General features: G+C 41.2%; 4 protein-coding genes across 4 annotated transcripts; 1 reads left to right on the forward strand and 3 right to left on the reverse strand.

Annotated features, from left to right (window-relative positions):
* Positions 1 to 374: 374 nt before the first annotated feature.
* eif4ea (eukaryotic translation initiation factor 4ea) lies at positions 375 to 4,588 on the reverse strand. Its single transcript, XM_079268876.1, has 6 exons — positions 4,486 to 4,588; positions 4,210 to 4,305; positions 3,925 to 3,988; positions 2,378 to 2,491; positions 1,865 to 2,004; positions 375 to 1,508 (listed from the first exon to the last, which is right to left on the reverse strand). Exons 1-6 carry the CDS (start codon positions 4,524 to 4,526, stop codon positions 1,394 to 1,396), a joined length of 570 nt encoding a protein of 189 aa, XP_079125002.1. The 5' UTR covers positions 4,527 to 4,588; the 3' UTR covers positions 375 to 1,393.
* Positions 4,589 to 6,056: 1,468 nt separating this feature from the next.
* On the reverse strand, positions 6,057 to 10,062 carry LOC306777466 (alcohol dehydrogenase class-3). Its single transcript, XM_079268599.1, has 9 exons — positions 10,005 to 10,062; positions 9,392 to 9,493; positions 9,034 to 9,175; positions 8,843 to 8,930; positions 8,344 to 8,563; positions 7,256 to 7,516; positions 6,933 to 7,068; positions 6,483 to 6,621; positions 6,057 to 6,360 (listed from the first exon to the last, which is right to left on the reverse strand). The coding sequence occupies exons 1-9, from the start codon at positions 10,020 to 10,022 to the stop codon at positions 6,336 to 6,338; spliced, it is 1,131 nt and encodes a 376-aa protein (XP_079124725.1). The 5' UTR covers positions 10,023 to 10,062; the 3' UTR covers positions 6,057 to 6,335.
* A 542-nt stretch (positions 10,063 to 10,604) lies between these two features.
* On the reverse strand, positions 10,605 to 13,448 carry gar1 (GAR1 homolog, ribonucleoprotein). Its single transcript, XM_079268454.1, has 7 exons — positions 13,393 to 13,448; positions 12,890 to 13,103; positions 12,213 to 12,367; positions 12,021 to 12,080; positions 11,798 to 11,909; positions 11,439 to 11,582; positions 10,605 to 11,352 (listed from the first exon to the last, which is right to left on the reverse strand). Exons 2-7 carry the CDS (start codon positions 13,086 to 13,088, stop codon positions 11,342 to 11,344), a joined length of 681 nt encoding a protein of 226 aa, XP_079124580.1. The 5' UTR covers positions 13,089 to 13,103; positions 13,393 to 13,448; the 3' UTR covers positions 10,605 to 11,341.
* Positions 13,449 to 13,521: 73 nt separating this feature from the next.
* LOC306777504 (alcohol dehydrogenase class-3-like) lies at positions 13,522 to 17,939 on the forward strand. Its single transcript, XM_079268656.1, has 10 exons — positions 13,522 to 13,594; positions 13,708 to 13,754; positions 13,983 to 14,084; positions 14,521 to 14,671; positions 14,760 to 14,847; positions 14,944 to 15,163; positions 15,662 to 15,919; positions 16,141 to 16,297; positions 16,938 to 17,073; positions 17,650 to 17,939. Exons 2-10 carry the CDS (start codon positions 13,737 to 13,739, stop codon positions 17,714 to 17,716), a joined length of 1,197 nt encoding a protein of 398 aa, XP_079124782.1. The 5' UTR covers positions 13,522 to 13,594; positions 13,708 to 13,736; the 3' UTR covers positions 17,717 to 17,939.
* The last annotated feature ends 303 nt before the right edge of the window (positions 17,940 to 18,242 follow it).

The raw sequence follows: 18,242 nt of genomic DNA on the forward strand, positions 1-18,242 counted from the left end.
TTCTGATTACAAACCAAACACACAATGTTAGTGTATCAAGGAGATGATCATAGTTTCAAACTGCCAACCTTCCATTACTCAAGTGTTGAGTGACAGAGAGCGACTTCCAGATGTGAGATTTAATACCGGTATATTACTGAGCAGCCTATTGGCATACATTCGCCACTTCCATAAAGCTGCGCGACATAAGGTTAAATTGCATTACAGGACTGTTGTGCCTCTAAACCAGCACTAAGACAGATTCCTCCAAAACAGACAATTGGTACGTCAAGCAAAATAATCACTTCATAATTAAAACACCTTGTTTTGAGAGAGCCCACTTCAACTTGACTGTGCATGTTTTATTTGTACATTACTGCAGAGACATACGGGGTATGGCGTTACATTCAAGGCAGAGCCCAACACCTCCAAACAATTACATTTTTAAGTATGCCACAAAAACAAAATCTGGAATGAAAATAATTATATTATGTAAACTTTATCAAACAGTAAATCAACAAAACTTGTACCAAACAGGTAAGTCAACTTTTTTACTTTTATACTGGAATATGGAATGAGCATTTACAAGAAAAAGGAAATCGCCAACCAACAACATGTATATTTGGAAAATATCCTCATTGAAGACATACTGTAATGCAAAACGTTGTCACAGACATCTTTTTACAGAAACTGAAACTTCTCTTAAACCTGTGTTTAAGAGAAACAGTACATGAATGGCTCGCAGATTCTGAGGCACAAAGTGACGATGCTGCTGATCCATTCTGGTGTCAACCGTGTAGTTTACGCTTGAGTGGCAAATAACGCAGCTTCTAAATATTCATTACGAAGCACCAGAAGCATCTTTAAAACTAAATTCCCTGCTCTTCAAATCTTAATTTCAACTTCACGTAACACATATTGCACAAGCTGATTAACAAGAAACTAAACAGTTTTGAACTTAGTCCTCTTTGACTTAAATAGTTTGTCAAAATGAAAAACTGCACAACTATGTTTAAACATCTATCAATTTGTTTTGTCATTTCTGTCCATTTTGGGAAGATGGGGATTAAATCACAAAGTATGGTTAAAAATTCCACCAAAAACATACATAAATAATCTTGTTTTTTGCCTTTAATATGTGCGTTAAGAAAAGAGCTGATATGCACTAAGGGAAGGATAAATTAAATAAATTCTCCACAAATATGCAGCTGCATTTGAAAATGAAATATGGGCATCAAAACATCTTTTACCCATCTTCAGCCCACCACCACGAAAATAATGAAGTTCTCAGACGACAGTGCTACATTGGAACTGCACGTACCCTCAACGCAACAAATAGGCAGCAACTTTTATCTCCACCTCCAGTGTTTGTTCGTCACAGAAATGACAGAAAACAGGGCATGGTCAACGGTCCTCAGGCGACAAACTTGTTCTTGGTTGAGGAGCTGCTCTTTGTGGCCGTGTCTGCGTGCGACTGGTATCCGATGATCACTTTTTGCGGAACGCCTAATCTCTCTTTATACACGCGCCTAAAAATAAAAAAGGCAAAAAGAAACATATTGCATTTTAGCAAATACATACAGAAAAACTTTTCAGACTCTAACATGCATACCCCTCGATAATGTTATTGCTGTGTTTAGTCTACTGAGGGCGTCCAATAATGACAAATAAACCACCTTTTGCCCCAGAGGTCTGAAAAGCTAAAACATGATACACAGGTTTTCTGTCAATCTACTGCTGTATTAAAGTACAAGAAAAAAAGAACCTAACGACCTTTTAACATGTACAGAAAAAGGGCTGCAACACATTTGGGCTATACAGGTGGATATCGTCTTTACTATAACTGAATGTAATGTGGATTTTCTAGGCGGCATCTTCAGGTCACCCTATGTGTGTGATGGCGTCTTTGTTTTCGTAGTCCGTGGTCCATATCGCTATTTTATCTCCTTTGGCTCGGACGTTAATGACGGCGCCGCACACGTCCTCGCTGTGGTCGTCGAACGCTTCACCCACAAGACACAGGAGCTGGAAGAACAACAGATTCTTTTCAAAATGCCTCGTTACTGGGGAGCGGTTAGAAACTGACGGGCCTTTTCAAAGCAGGCATTTTGACTTGTCACAGTAGGAGAAGCGCAGGTGGTACCAACAACATAAACAACGGCTCCGCTCTATTCAAGTGTCCCGGTAAGCGGTGACAGCGTGACAGGGAGCCAGCATGCACAACACAAGGACCCTGAAACCAAAGCAGCAAAATGGAATCGATTCAGTCTATTGTTCACACCTGTGCTTCTCCTGCTGTGATGTGACTAAATGTCTTCCCTGAAAAAAGGCCTAAAGAAACACCTAAAAATACAGTTGTAGTTTAAGTAACTAATAAAATCGACAGGACTGAACATACCGTCTCCAACCAGAAGCGATCCAGGTCTGCTCTACGCTGCTGCTTTGACAGAGTTATCAGCCAGCGGCCACCTCGTCGATTCAGTCCATCCTCCCACATGGGCTCAATCCCATCCTTCATCCGCACAAAAGGTCAGAGGTCACAACACGATAAATATCCCCACACATCCATAATGAACAACGGCTTTAATCCATCAGTTTCTCTTCAGATCAGGAGAGGAGCAAACATCCCATCGCCACCAATTAGATTAGTTGCGTTTTAATTTAAAACGAGTGCAGAGAAGAAACATTCAAATATTCATTGCTTATTTGTCTGAAAGCAGGAAATGAGTAAATTCCAATTATTGTCTGTTTGGAGAAATCGTTTCCACAAAAGAACAAACTTTTGAATTAAAAGTGTTAATTATGCTTTTTTTTGTTGTATATTGTAACTTAAGAGGGGAAACCCTCAATTATGTGCGAAAACCAAAAGAAGCCTCGGATAGAGCCATTAGTGCACTTTTCTACACTGTAGCTCAAGAAGCCACTTTTCTATCCTCCGTTTCTAACCATCCGAGAGCCGGTTCCAGTCTTGATTGATGCTAATTAACCAACTCTTTCCTCATCAGCTCTTTGTGGTCATCAGAGAAGATGAAGTGCAGCTATTAACTGACTAGTGATGAAGGGTCAAAGTCAGCCAAACTCTAATGCATGAATCACCCATCAGGCCTTGTGACTTCATGTTGGACACGCTTGGTTCCTTTATAATAAGACAGCATGTGCTCCGAGTGGACCACAATTAAAACGCACCAAAAGAACATTGTTTTTCTATTTTGTTCTGAACTGGCGATGCACCGATTGAAATTTTCCTGACTGATTCAGATTTTTTTTAAAGTCAGATTTTCAGATTTAGATTTTCAGACGTAATTAAAAGCAAGGTTTCCGACTGACGTTTTTCACCACCGGCCCGAAAGATAATTTAAACTGTCCCGAAGTCAGCGTAAACACACCAAATTCCAAAGGTTATCCTTTAACTTTGTCATACTGGTTATTTGCCACAATTAAATGAATGATTGTATTTCCATTTAAACATTACCTTTGATTATTAATAGTTCTAATGATAGATTATAAACTGCTTAGAGATAGTGTTAGGAAACTAAACAGGTCATAATCTCTCTCCAATGTCTATTTTATATTGGTGTGAAAACATCCCCTTCAAATAACTGCATTTGTTGAAGTTTCTCTCAAGATAACATTTGAACACATCATGATGATAGAATTGACCTTCACCCAATACTCCGAGTAGAGCTTGAACGCAACATAATGCTACATTTGACAAGCAAAATAATAAATAAATATGAGACTGATCGGGCGGTCACCGGTCATCGCCGATCACTGTAAACTGGCCGGTTTCGACCAGCTGCCGATCATTCGGTGCATCTCTACTCTGAGCAAGTGTTTACAGAATAAACACGAGTACCTATTCACAGTGGAAGCGAAGGAAACAAACCGCTTTAAAAAGGATAGAATGTAAGATATTACAAAAGACAGCGATAAAAGCTTGCTTACCTTAAACAGAGAGTAGTCACAGCCAGACATCAAGTTACTCGAGAGCTGAATGTGATTGTATAATCTGGAAATGTGAATTGTAATGTCACGCAACAACTGACAAATCGATGAGCTGTATCCCGTTTTACATCATATAGACTGGCAGGCACAAACTAGAATCGACGCCTCACGGCACAAACGGAAAGTGAACTCTCACACATATGGCCTCCAATTATATTTCCCCCTCCAAAATGGTGAAAATAATTTTATTATGCAGTCACACGTATATAGCAATAATATACTTACGCCCAGAAGTCTTCCACAGTGTCAAATTTGGATATGAGGCGGAGGTTGGCTTGCCATGTTTTGCTTTTGTCGTTCTTGAAAAACCAAAGAGCCCACCTGCAAATCAAAGAAGAGTTCGTACAAACTAGCTGCGTGTTTCACCTCATTGACAACTTCTTCCTCTGGAAGAGATTCACTCATTTCCGATAAAACTACTGCACACAACATTGAGATGAGATATACTTGCTCGAGTCTGTTGTGAAAGAGGAAAAGAAGGGACTCGAGGTGAGGTCTTACTTGTTTTGCAGTGGATGCTTGATGTAGGATTCAGGACTCATCTGAACCTTTTGAATGATTGTTTCACAGTTTTCCTTTTCAGGATTAGCAGCAACTGAAGTTAACTAGGAAACAAAAAATGTACAAAAGCAGCATTAAAAAAACACTTCTAAAGAAAGTGTCTCATGTGCCATCTGTGATGACTGCTACTGGCACCGTTACATTTGTAATTACTTAACTTGTGTGTAGTTTTATAGTCATATCATGGAACTTTTTAAAAATGTATTGTGGTCATAGCTGTGATACTTTCACAGTGTACAAGGGATGTCTGTGAGAGTGGCTAGTAGACGGGGTATTTATAGAGTACGAGTAGAGGAATGAATAAGGAGAAGACACAGCAAAAGTAGTCTGTTTTACATATTGTATTTCTGCACTACTTCTGTGTATTTACATTTGGCCCTTCAGACAAAAACCATGTCCTTCTTTAGACAATAAAGTAGTGATGTTCTAACCCTTGCCCATCTGACTAATATTAAACATTTTTGCAATCCAACAACCAGCCGTGCCCAGTCCCAGTAGACTTCACGTCAACTCAAAATTAAACTTTAACTTGAAAGACGTCTTCCCAGAATGTAGCATTTCTTGCAAGTTCACAGTTCCAGGTTGTACGATAGATGTTCCAGTGAGCTGTAACGTTACTTTAGCAAAAACTAATTCTTAGTCACGTGCTGTTTTGTTCACAAAGCCCATGACTAACGTTGCGCTAGCTGGCTGTTCCCAGTAACGCGTGCGTCCTCTCGTTCATTCATCCGAGCATCCGCGTTCTTCTCAGGGTAGCGACCGAGTTATGCACCCGGTCAACACGGTGTTTTAACCGTTAACGTCTAACGCTACAGTCCCCCTCGTTTCATCACCGGGGTTTTAACAGTGCATTAAAAAAAGCATAGCTTCTTCAGTTGAAGTGAATTAACCGGAGCTACAAGTGTGCAGTGAACTCACCACCAGAGCGGTCGCCATCTTCTGGAAGTCACATTCCGATTTTTTGGCGTGTGTTAAAATACCTGATTGGGCCATCTGGTACTCTGCATGACGCATGCGCAAGAAGAAGGGACACAAGTACCATGTTTATCCAGGCTGTGTGACACGATCATCTTCTTCCAGTTCTTGAATATTGATAATATGCATGGGTGGATTATAAGTTATACTACGTTATGTATGTTGGAGATCAGCTAGGAGCGCAGGAAGCATAAAGAATTATTTGCAAATGATTACTGTACTGAATTTTGGGATTATATTGCAAAATAAAAGTAAACCCAAGGGCCATTCTAAGTCTGTATACCACCCCTGCTGATGTATGTTATAGGCTTCGTATATTGTGACCATAAATAATATACACATATTCAACAATGTGCCGGCTTAGTGGAAACGTTCCCTGATGAACCATGTTTTTCTGTTTGTGATAGTCATGAGGTAAGTTGTGTGATTACAACTATCTTTTACTCAGGATGCAGCTTGTGATCATATCAGTGACGGTATGCTATCTTCGACTGTGATGACATTACTAAAAGTCAAGAAAAAGAGACTCATTGACTGTTCTTAGTGAGAGCAGCGGCCACATGCCTTTATGCACAAATGTTAAGTTTTCTTATAACACATCACATCAGACAGCAAATGAGCCACAGAATGAAAAGCAGAAAATAAATTCAATGTCAAAAAAATGTTGTGACACTTTTTGTTTCATTCTGCTGTTCATGAAAATGATGTTCGAACACTGAAAGTTGTGACATCAAAACAAGTGCAGAGAAACGCATCAAGTGTTGCAACTGTGGAAGGAGATCGTTAAAAGGCCGGACGTGAAGGTCTTAGGCACTTCAGAAGGTCAGCACTGTGCGGATACTGCAATGAGACAAAAACAACAGAATTAACAGAACAGCAGAAAACAGAAAAAGTCAAAAGGGCTTTGTAAACAAAGAAAACTAGATAATTTTCCATTGACAGCATAAGTGAACCGTTCTCACCTCTTTCCGGCATGCATGAGGTCAAATCCCTCATTGATCTTCTCAAAGGGCAGCGTGTGGGTCACAAACTCGTCCACCTTCAGCTTCTTATTCATGTAGTCCTCCACCAGTTTGGGAACACTCTCCACACTCTTCCACCCTGGGGGTGAATAATCAAAAGCAGTTAAATGACTCACATTTTCCATTAGCCAAAACTAAACTGACTAAAACTCGGAACATGAGGCGAAAATTTTCTATCTTTCAGATCAATTATCAAATGGTAAGTTAAGCTCTATTTTAAACTCGGCTTTAAAAAAAAAAACTTTCGCCAAATACAGTTGACGCTAAAAAAAATGCAGAATTATCCATCGTTGAAATTTGCAACAGGCGTTAAACTCAGAGAAAGTTGGAACTGCAGCCAGAACACATGACGCCCATCATAGCAAGTAATCATCAAACACGGTCAGTCACCTCCGAAGGCTGTGCCCCTCCACACTCGGCCCGTCACCAGCTGGAACGGTCTGGTCGAGATCTCCTGCCCGGCTCCGGCTACGCCGATGATGACACTTTCACCCCATCCTTTATGGCATGCCTCCAGAGCAGCTCTCTAAAATAATTTTTAAAAAATGGTAATTGTCCTAATTTCTATGAATTGCCAAGTTACGAAAACTGTTTTGCATGCTGCACGCTATGCATACGTCTGCACTGTGAATATCCACCAAACAATCTATATGACAAATGAAAACAGTGAATTAATAAAAATGTTTCATGTGTGTATGTTTAAAGGGTCTCACCATGGTTTGCACATTGCCAATGCACTCAAAAGAATAGTCCACACCCCCGTCAGTCATCTCCACCAGAACCTCCTGGATGGGCTTGTTGTGGTCCTTTGGGTTCACAAACTCGGTGGCTCCAAACTCCTTCGCTTTCTCAAACTTTGCGGCGTTGAGGTCCACGCCAATGATCCTCGTTGCCCCAGCAACCTTGCAGCCCATAATAACAGCCAAGCCGACAGCTCCGAGGCCAAATACAGCGCATGTGGAACCTGGCTCAACCTGAGCGTGCGTGTGAATAGCAACGTGAGACTTCAAGTATGACTGAATCATTTAGCATAAAACAAACGTACTGTATGAGGAGACTTTAGAGTTGTTTCAGGCGGTGAAGTAGAGATGCATTTTTTGCACTACAGTGGAACGTCTGTTTTTATCTGATGCAAGCATCATATCAGATTGTGTCATATCTGTGAAGATACCAACAAATGTTTTTGTTTAATTTCTAATTAATTGTGAACATAAAAATGATTTGGCGGTGAAACTCATGTCACTGCGAAAAGATGAAGAAAAAAACAGCAGCAACTTGGAAACAGACACCCGTGGCAACAATTCCTTTTCACATCAGATCTGCATGATGAATAAGGGTGACCCACTTCAGAGTGACGCTGACAAAGAATGACAAAATATTCATCTCCTTTCATTGCATCCTTTGGGCGACACTTTGCGACAAACTTATTCTGCTTAATGAGCTTCAAACCATAACACTTTAGAAATCAACTTTCTCTCACATGAAGCAGTTCTGCGTGTGTGTGTGTGTGTGTGTGTGTGTGAGAGAGAGAGAGAGAGAGAGTGTGTGTGTGTGGGGGAGCGGGAGGGTTGTACTTTGTGATTTGTCTGGGTCAGATATGCGACCAAAAATAAATATATTTTTATTTCAAAAGTGAGACAATTTTACTGTGTTTGTTTCAAATTTGTCTTTTTCCTAAAGCTAAAACGGTTTTAAATAGGCTGCTGACAATGTCTGGCCCATCTACGTCTCCCCGGTTTTACAATCTAGCACAATTGAATTCGTAGTGGAATAGCTCTGGTCTACAGCCAGCGATGCTCACCTTGGCAGTGTTCAGAGCAGCACCGTACCCTGTAGAAATGCCACATCCAAGCAGGCACACTTTATCCAGTGGAGCCTTCTCGTTCACCTTGGCCAGAGAGATGTCGGCCACCACGGTGTACTCGGAGAAGGTGCTGGTCCCCATGAAGTGAAACACTTGCTTTCCCTTGCAAGTGAAGCGTGAGGTGTTGTCAGGGAGCAGGCCCTTGCCCTGGGTTACTCTGCAGGGTGAAAACACAGGGAAAAGATTTCTTTTCATGTATGTGTGATGAAACCCGATGGCTCTGCACTTCAATACACGGCAGGCTCAAACTAATGATGACTGAGCTTTGATTTAGTTGCCCTGGGGTGGGGCACCTGGGGCTTTGAGATCAACCATTGAAGTTGAAAGTTCTGCCACGAAGAAATATATATATAGAGTTTTTTTCATTGAGTTTTATCTTGAAAGCCTGACGGTCTTTACCAGCTCAAGGTGGCATCAATAAGTCTGACAGCTGTACCTAATTTTCTGGCAAAGGTTGGTCTTGGGATTTTTGCAGAATTTGCATTCACCACACTGTGGCACATACAACGGGATGACGGTATCACCTTTGGTCAAAGAGAAATGTGAATAATTAGAAATCACACCAAAAAACAAAACAAACATACTTATTCACAACTAAATTCAATATGGTGTTTGGCAGCTCCGTACCTGGCTTGAATTTGGTGACACCCTCACCAACGCTCTCAACTGTTCCAGCACCCTCGTGGCCCAGGATGGCAGGGAAAAGTCCCTCGGGGTCACTGCCACTCAGAGTGTAGGCATCTGTATGACACACTCCTGTGGCGAAGATCTGGGAGGAAGGGTGTCGTTTAAAAGATGTCGGGCCAGAAATAAACATCATCTTAGTTACCTAATGTCTGTGCTCAGTCATGTCTTTCTTAAAAGCCCATGTGTGATTCTTCCAGAGTTCTCCTGCCTCTTATAATTATGAGACAGGTCCGGAAAAAAAAGAGAACATCAAAGCTGGATACAATCTCGATAGCATTCATGCAATGGTTCGCTTTACCTTGATGCGAACTTCATGGGCTTTGGGTGGAGCTACCTCCACCTCCTCAATGGAAAGAGGCTTTCCAGCTTCCCAGGCAACAGCTGCCCTGCACTTGATAACCTGAAGGCAAAGTTCGGTATTTTTTCAAACTATGCTTTTTTAAAAAGTAATTATGCAACTGCAGCCGTGGGTTGACTGAGGCTGTACAGTGTGTGTGTGTGTGTGTGTGTGTGTGTGTGTGTGTGACAGGTCCAACTAATTAGTTGCACAACAATGTACTTGGCCTCTGAAATGTAACCAGGCTGATGTAAAGCCAACCCAGAGTTCCAGTAGTTCACTGGTGGAGTGCAATCTGCTTTAATGCCATTAACCCAATTTCGATTTTTCAGTTACTGCAGATATTTTACGCTTAAACTATTTATAGTCCGGTTTCTTAAGTCGTCAGAATTAGCTCTCGGGACAATGGAAGGTTCTTTGTACTTGTTAATTCAACGAACGTCAGTGAGTGCCAGCTGGTTGAGAACGTTGCTTTTTTTATGCTTCGTGTGAAATTGCTTCAACTTTAACGACACACATATAGAAACAATGCATTTAAAATGGGCATTGAGCATTTAGTGGGAAATGTACTTACTTTTCCAGCTGTCTCCATGTTCGTTTATTCAGCGAGAGGGAGGGGCGGTGCGCTGCCGTAAAGGAGTTAAAGCCCGGACCAATCAGAAACGAGGACGTGCGGCGTAAGCATGACGCAGGCGCAGAGCAGAGAGGGCACGTTTCACAAGTGGTTTGATAATATGAAATAATATTCTTTTAGAGAATATTCAGCAACATTTAGAAGTGGAATATCATTCGTGGCCGCGGACTTTTACAAATAAATTAGTTTAGTCCTCATTTCTGAGTACACTGAATGTGAGATGGTGAGGACATTTAAATAAAAATAACTCATCTTTTGAGTAATTTTCAAAAACCTGTCATTAACATTATATATTGCATTTCCTAAGACATCCAATAACCTAATTAAAAAAAGAAATCCTAAAACACCAGCTCCTTCTCCCTCAATTAAATGTACTAAATCTATGAATATGCAAAAACTTTATATCAGATGTTTTACTGGGGTCAAGATGTCCAACACTTCACTGAAAAATCTATCTATATATCTAAATATATATATACATACATATATATACATATACACACACACACACTCCTTTGAATGGTGGACCATAATTGGCTTCCAAACTTTATCCCTTCAGATGATTAATGTGAAAGCTTGTAGTGTCAGCGTGTTGCCGTGTACAGAATTGTCAAACCTCAAATGAGTCAACAATACACAAAGCTTATTTAAGTGGACAGAGAGTTTAGAATATTCTTTTGATACATTTCTCCATATTCTCCACCCTAAGATACCACTTGGCCGTCTACTACCAAGACCTGAGAATATAAAACAAGACAGTTAAAAAGCACCTTTTAATCAAGGCCTTTAACAGAAAATGTGATAACATTCTGATTCGGACTTTACAAAAAATGGGTATTAAAATGTTTTCAACTAACAGTATATTAAGATTTCCAACATCGGAGGAAATTAATACATGAAGGTGTGTGAATGTATCTCTTGAAATCGTGGTCAAAGTGCAAACATCTGTCACGGCCAAACATTTGAACAAAATCAGCAGAGGATATTGACGAGCCTGTTCAAAAAGGGACCCGATGACTTCTCCTTATCAGGCTGAAAGGTCCTCGTTATGTTACACGCAAGTATACGTGTGAACCTTTTAAATAATGATCACCCATCACATATTCAAAACTGGTACAAAAATAAAACAAAGACGGAAAATCCATTCAAGTTCTTCAATTGGAAGCAATGTCTATATTCTGAGTCCAACAGGCCATGCACCGTCATAGAGCGCAGCCGCTTTGCTTGTGTAGCACAAGATGAGGATGAGACCATCACAACAGACCATCGCCAACAGATTATCTCGAACCTGCAAGTGAACCACAAAAAAAAAGAAAGGTTACCTTCACACCAGAACAACAAGTATAATTTGAAGACCACTGAAAAAGGACAAACCTCTGAATCCACGTCCTCCGCCTCCACTTCCTCCTCTGAAGCCTCCTCCACCTCGTCCGCCTCCAAATCCTCCACCGCGGCCGCCTCCAAATCCTCCACCTCGTCCGCCTCCAAATCCTCCACCTCGCCCGCCTCGAAAACCGCCTGAAACAAAAGCAGAATTAATCGAACCACTCTTACAAGCTGTGATCCGAACAGGCACAAAGGAACAAAGGTTCAATCCACAATAACTAAGACTGACAGCTAATTTCAAAATAAGTAGCAAAGATGGAGAACATAAAATGTGGGTCATACACTACACATTCACCAGCAATAGGAGACAAGATTGACTACAATGACACAACGTTTGGTTGCCTCACCTCCACGGCCACCGCCTCTTCCCCCTCGGCCTCCTCTTGGCGGACCCTTCTCTCCTGGCGGCCTGGGGAGGAATCTCTGCAGCGGGAGGAGCTTCATTGGATCTATATAAAACTAAAAGAGATGTTGCAAATCACACGCAATGTAATACACAAGGGCACTGAAATGCTTTTAAATATTAAAATATGCACTTCTTTAAAATGTTGAAAAAACGTCTTTTTATACCTTCTGCGGTTTCTTAAATGAAGACGCCTTCATGTTGTCAGAAAGTTTGACTGAAAAATACTGCAAGGGTAGGTTAAGGAATTAACAGGACTTTGAGCTGCAACAAAGACAATTTATTCCACAGAGGTGGACGTTTACTTTTCCCACCACAGGTTGTTCCAGAGGCTGAAATAAAGACAACAGAAAGGATACAAATTCCCGGAGCTGGCCAAATATCTCATCCACCTTCCCGATTTGCTCCTTGTTTTCCAGGTACACTGGGGCGTTGAAGTAGGGCACTTTGTTTTCCTCCGTCGTGCACTTGCACACAATGTCATCTTCACATGGATGCACGAACTCTCCCACGGCTGAGTGAAAACAATGGAGGACAGTTAGTCACGGCAAATGCAACTCAAGCATAGAACACACAATTCAACACATCAACAAAACATTAAAGAAGTTGGCTAAAATGTTTTTAGTCAGGCTTCAAACCCTGCAAGTATTAACACTTGTGGCTACTTGTTTGCATTATGACGGCATGACTGACTTCCAAATAATGCGCCTTTACAAGTGTTTTACACTGTCGAATGATTTTTGCTTTTTAGGCCCGACCATATTAAATCAGCCCAACATTGGAAAATTCAGAGTATGAATTAGTGTGTCATAGTCCTGATTACTGCTTGGATGTTGGCATGAAGGTTGTTTACAAGTTGAAAAATAATAAAAGTTATCTTTCTTCTTGTCACATCAACACTCATGATACAGGGGATGCTATTTCAAGTCTGTGATGCCTCAGTGCTCCGTTCTACGGGTTGATACAGGAGCTGGGCCGAGCACATGGACATTTACAAACAGTCAGCTTCTCAGCAGTGCTGGTTTCATGATCTTACCGACGACATATTCTGGAGGACCGTAGTCTTGTCTGTTAAAACCACCTCTGCCACCACCGCCACGTCCAAATCCACCACCTCCTCTGCCTCCTCCAAATCCACCACCTCCCCCTCTACCTCCGCCATATCCACCTCCTCCACCTCGGCTAAACCCTCCACCTCCTCTGCCTCCTCGTCCACCGCCTCCTCTGAAAGACATACTTCTGGGAAACCTCTGCGAGAAACACGAAGAGAAGAAAAAAGTCAAAAACATATACAAACACGTGAAAACCCTGTTGTTTTTAAACGGAGCATGGGCGATACATGGCTTAGCTAAACCCCGTAGAGTGAAGTCGTTGCATACATCGAGCTAACATCGTGGACTCGGCAGCAAAAGTTCTAGCTAACATGCTAGCTTAATATATTCATTTAAACTGTACAATTCAGCCGCAATTTCCACCACAAATCAACCCATTATGTTTTCACTTCAAAATATAAACATACAACTGAAGCAGATTACTCACAAAGTCGATCGGCAAGCAGCAGCTATTTACTAGGACGGACTTCCATGCGACGACAACACGTGTGACCAAGAGCTTCCGTAAAGGCGTTCACCAGTATCCGGAAGTGTCGTAAAATCACATCTCTAACGCCGCTCACATGACATGCAAAGGAGCCGACAGTTAAGTCGGGTTTCCTCTTGAAGACAGACAAAAGACTGCTCCAGTGAGACCTTATAGACTTCAGTGTTGATATAATACGACACAAAGTTTGTGAGACTTGGTAATGTATGTGTGTGTACATTTTCCAATAATTTGATTATTTTTGTTTAATTGCAGGCAAATTAATAAGTACACATCACTCAACGATGTCAACAATAGGTCAGGTAAGAAAATACACTTCATCTGCAATATATTTAGTTTGATCAGTAGTATAAACTGAAGTTGTTGCTGTTGCTGGACGTTTTGTCTTTTGTTTGATATTCAACCCATTTCAAAAACAGCGGCCACACCCAGCCAAAACTTGGCCCCGTCACGTGTCTTCTCATTTGAAAAATAAACGGTGTCACCCACAACCAAGCAACGAACATGATGTGTTTTTTATTCTCCCTCAGGTGATCAAATGCAAAGCAGCTGTTGCATGGGAGCCCGGGAATCCTCTGTCCATTGAGGATGTGGAGGTGGCCCCACCCAAGGCCCATGAAGTCCGCATCAAGGTCAGCTGATCATCCCGAGTTTGTCTGAAATGCAAGAAAGTAGGAGTATATTATTGGATGTATACGTGGGCACCTACACAGCAAACATTCCAGTGTTAACAGGAGTTTATTTTTCAGTGGCAATCACTTGAAGTTGATGGTGTTAAATGATAACAGAATGAGAAAAACTAATAGGAAAAATGTTATAATATCTTATCCCACAGAGACAAATTAACCAATACTTACTTGTATTACTCACATGGAAGTTACTTCTTGTTTTTAACTTTGATCTTACAGGCGACACATGCTGAACTATTTTAACATGTCTTACTTCCTCTGTTTCAGTTTGAAACAGTTCTTCTTCTTCTTTCTTCTTCTTTGTTTTGGTCGCTAACCACATTCGCTCCCTATATGTGATGTGGTGTCATGTGAATCGACTGTCTACGTGTTTGTACAGGTTGTTGCCGCGGGCGTGTGCCACACAGACTGGGAATACCTGTATCAGACGGGAAAAGGGATGAAGTTTAGACCATTCCCGTTAGTTCTCGGCCACGAAGCGGCGGGCGTAGTGGAGAGCGTCGGCCCCGAAGTCACCAACTTCTCACCGGGTGAATTGTACAGCTCACAACAAACCAACTGACGTCACATGACATGTAACTCCGACTCAAGTAGTCTGTCTGCTTGTTGTTTTCACAGGTGACAAAGTCATTCCTCTTTTTCTGCCACAGTGTGGAGAATGTGAACAATGTCGGGGCACGAAAAGGAATCAGTGCAGGAAGAACTGGTGATCATTACTCCGTTCACACACGCAAATCACTATTGCTTTCATGGTGTTGAGCTACTCAGTGTTTCCAATTCCGTTCCATTTTGTGGCTCTCAGGGCGAACGCACAAGTGGGTGTATTGTCTGATGGCACAAGCAGGATATCTGTCAAGGGCCAACAGGTGTACCAGTACCTTGGGATCAGTTCTTTCTGCCAGTACACTGTGGTTCCCGATATCTGTCTTGCAAAACTAAGATGTAACGCACCGCTGGACAAAGTGTGTCTACTCGGCTGGGATGTCTCCACCGGTTACGGTGCTGCTGTTCATGCATGCAAGGTGAGAGGATACAGATCTGCCAGATACTTCATATCATAACTTGAATTCTCACCAACTCTGATGTGGACCAGTGGTGGTTATGTGCAGAACGCTGCCTGTCCTGAGAACAAGAGGAATGCAACACATTTACAAAGATAGTAATTACATAATAGCCAATTATAAACAGTTACGTACTTGTTATGACAAAACTGTTTTACTATCTGAAGGGGAAAAAAATGACAAAGCATTTTTGCGTTCCTGATAAGAATTAGTTCTTTCAAATACTCCAGCTAATTTCTTTAAATTCAAATTCAATTATGTTTTTTGTTTTATAAATCAGGTTTATAGAATAATGCTTAAAAATCTTATTGCATGACAATAAAATGGGCCACTACGAGGAATGAAAGAATGAAGGCTAATATATGATATAAAAGTTATCTTTAAACATGATGAAGTGATCTCATCAGATGTCTCTCTAACGGCTTTTGGTTGTCTGACTCCCAAATCGTTTGCATCCAGGTGGAAAATTCCTCGTGTGCCGTGTTTGGGCTCGGAGATGTCGGCCTGGCAGCCGTCATGGGCTGCCAGGCCGCTAAGGCGAAAAGGATCATCGCGGTCGACATCAACCCCGACAGGTTTGCGAAAGCCCGCCTGCTCGGAGCCACTGACTTTGTCAACCCCAACAATGATATCAAGCCCATCCAGCAGGTTCTGGTGGAGTTGACAGACGGAGGGGTGGACTACGCTCTGGAGTGTAATGGAAAGCCAGTTTTTACGGTGGGTAATAAGAATCCTCTAGTAGTCTGTGCAGTGTCAGAGTAGATCTGTAAAGCAGTATGTGCACATAGGTTTGACCTTTGAGAAGCTCTGCAAAACAAAATGTCAATCACACATTTTTTTACACAATTTGTTTCAGTGCAAATCTCACTTTTTTCACGTTCTAGTTTGATTGGATTTTACGAATTTGTAAACATATTTTAAAAGGAGTATTAATTCAGACAACAGGTTCTTCATGCTGTCTGAGTGCTGCGCTGGAGTCCACGTCAGACGGCTGGGGCACCTGTGTCATTGTCGGGGAGACTGAGACGGAAGCAATGAGCGTCACGCTTGAAAAGATCCTGATGGGACGCACCTTGAAGGGGACCTATTTTGGAGGTGAACTTTAAAAACAAGTTAGTTACTTCATGCAAAAAAATAAATAAATGGCCTTGCATAATGCTTCAATTTAAAACCGCGCAAAGTCAGCTGCTGCATTTCTGGGCCCAATTTCAAGTATTGATTTGTGCTCATTATTGATAAGAATATTGATGTTTAAAAGAGAGTTAAAATGCCAATCACACGTTTTCAGAGCCTATAAAGGTGACCAGAAAAAAAGTAAGAAGCAGTTAATGTTGTACGCTGTTGCTCCATTAATGACTCAAGAGTGAATCGGTCGTCTAAATGGTTTCGTCATACAACTTTGAAGTAATGTACAGGATGTAAATGTGCGCTCAGATCTGATTAAAAGTAACACGCTCTGCGCTCGTTATCTGGATCGTCAAATATGAAACACAGGAAATCACTAAATGAAGTGGAAAATGAGGCAGGCTGAGGGAAAGCGTGTCCACCAGCACAGAAACACATCACAAACTAACATCTGATATGCACCGAACATCTAACGTATCTAACATACATCTTTAGAGTATTCAAAGGGGGGGGGGGGGAGATAATGAGGGAAATGGCTTTTCTCAGGGGCTGATTAATGTCTGCTATATTGTGGTCCATGAGAACTCAGTGTTGTTATCTTCTTCTGAAGATTGGAACAGTGTGGCGGATGTGCCTAGACTGGTGGACGACTACATGGCCAAGCTGAACCTGGATGACTTCATCGACCACAACCTCCAGCTGGACCAAATCAATATGGCCTTCGAGTATATGAAGAGTGGGGAAAGGTAAGACGTGATTCATTGGCGGCCGCTATTCTTTTTAAAAAACGTCTTTCTGAACGCGTGCGTGTGTCTCCTTATATTACTCACGTTGTGTGTAAAATAATAAATAGTATTCTGACTCATCATTTAGTAGCCGATAAAAAAGGACATTTATTGTGGTATTCCAAACAAGAAAATAAATTCTTTAGAAAATATCAAGAATAGCAAATTATTCAGCAATATATGTGTGATATGAATGTATTGTAAATATGATTCTTTATGATATATTGTCTCTGTCAGCTGCAACTAACTATTATTTTGATGATTGATGAATCAGATTGTTTTTCGTGATTAAACGATGAATCGCTTATCCATAAAATGTTGAAAAAACTTTGAGAAGTGTCCAAGGTGACGTCCATAAATGTCTTCTTTTTCCCAAAACCGAAAGATGTTTAAAAACTCTCAAATATTCACATTGGAGAAGCTGGAAACAAAGATTGTTGTTGTTGTTTTTACTGACTCAAATCAATAAATCAATATGTCGGGTCTGGTGAGCTTCAGGCTTCAGTCATCCTAACGATATGTCTTCTTTCTTTTTAGCATCCGCACTGTAATCAGTCTGTGGGAGGCGACACCGACAGTGGATACCGTACAAGATGAGCAATGAGATTTTGCATACATGTCTGTAGTGTATTTGGGAACTTTTCTAAGCTATTTGTCTTAAAAGATATTGACAATTTAAATATTTTCCTTGCTTGACTTTGTAGCAAATGAGCACCGTGGCCACTAGAGGGCACACTTGTATCATGTAAAAGCTTCTGCGTCTAACTTTATAAAGACATTTCTTTTCTATCTGCAAAGGAATCTGTGTTTTTATTCAGATTAACTTATTGAAGTAATTTTTTTCTTTTGTTTATCACACACTTGATTAAAGGGGAGAAACGCCCACAGCATGTTCAGTGAACTTGTGTCAAATAATGCTGAATGTAAATCATCGATCGATGCAGCATCTGCAGTAACACAGAGACAATTTATCTCTTCAACTGTCACACTTGGCAGCTATGCAGTGATTCTGGTCCAGATATCAATGTGAGGTGACAGTTGGAATTACATACCCTTGTATAGAAGATGGGGTAAAAGACACAGGAAACAAATGGCTGAATCTGTCATCAGCCATGGAGAAGTATCTGCTT

The sequence above is a fragment of the Melanostigma gelatinosum genome, assembly GCF_949748355.1.
Source record: "Melanostigma gelatinosum genome assembly, chromosome: 5".
NCBI classification, from domain to species: domain Eukaryota; kingdom Metazoa; phylum Chordata; class Actinopteri; order Perciformes; family Zoarcidae; genus Melanostigma; species Melanostigma gelatinosum.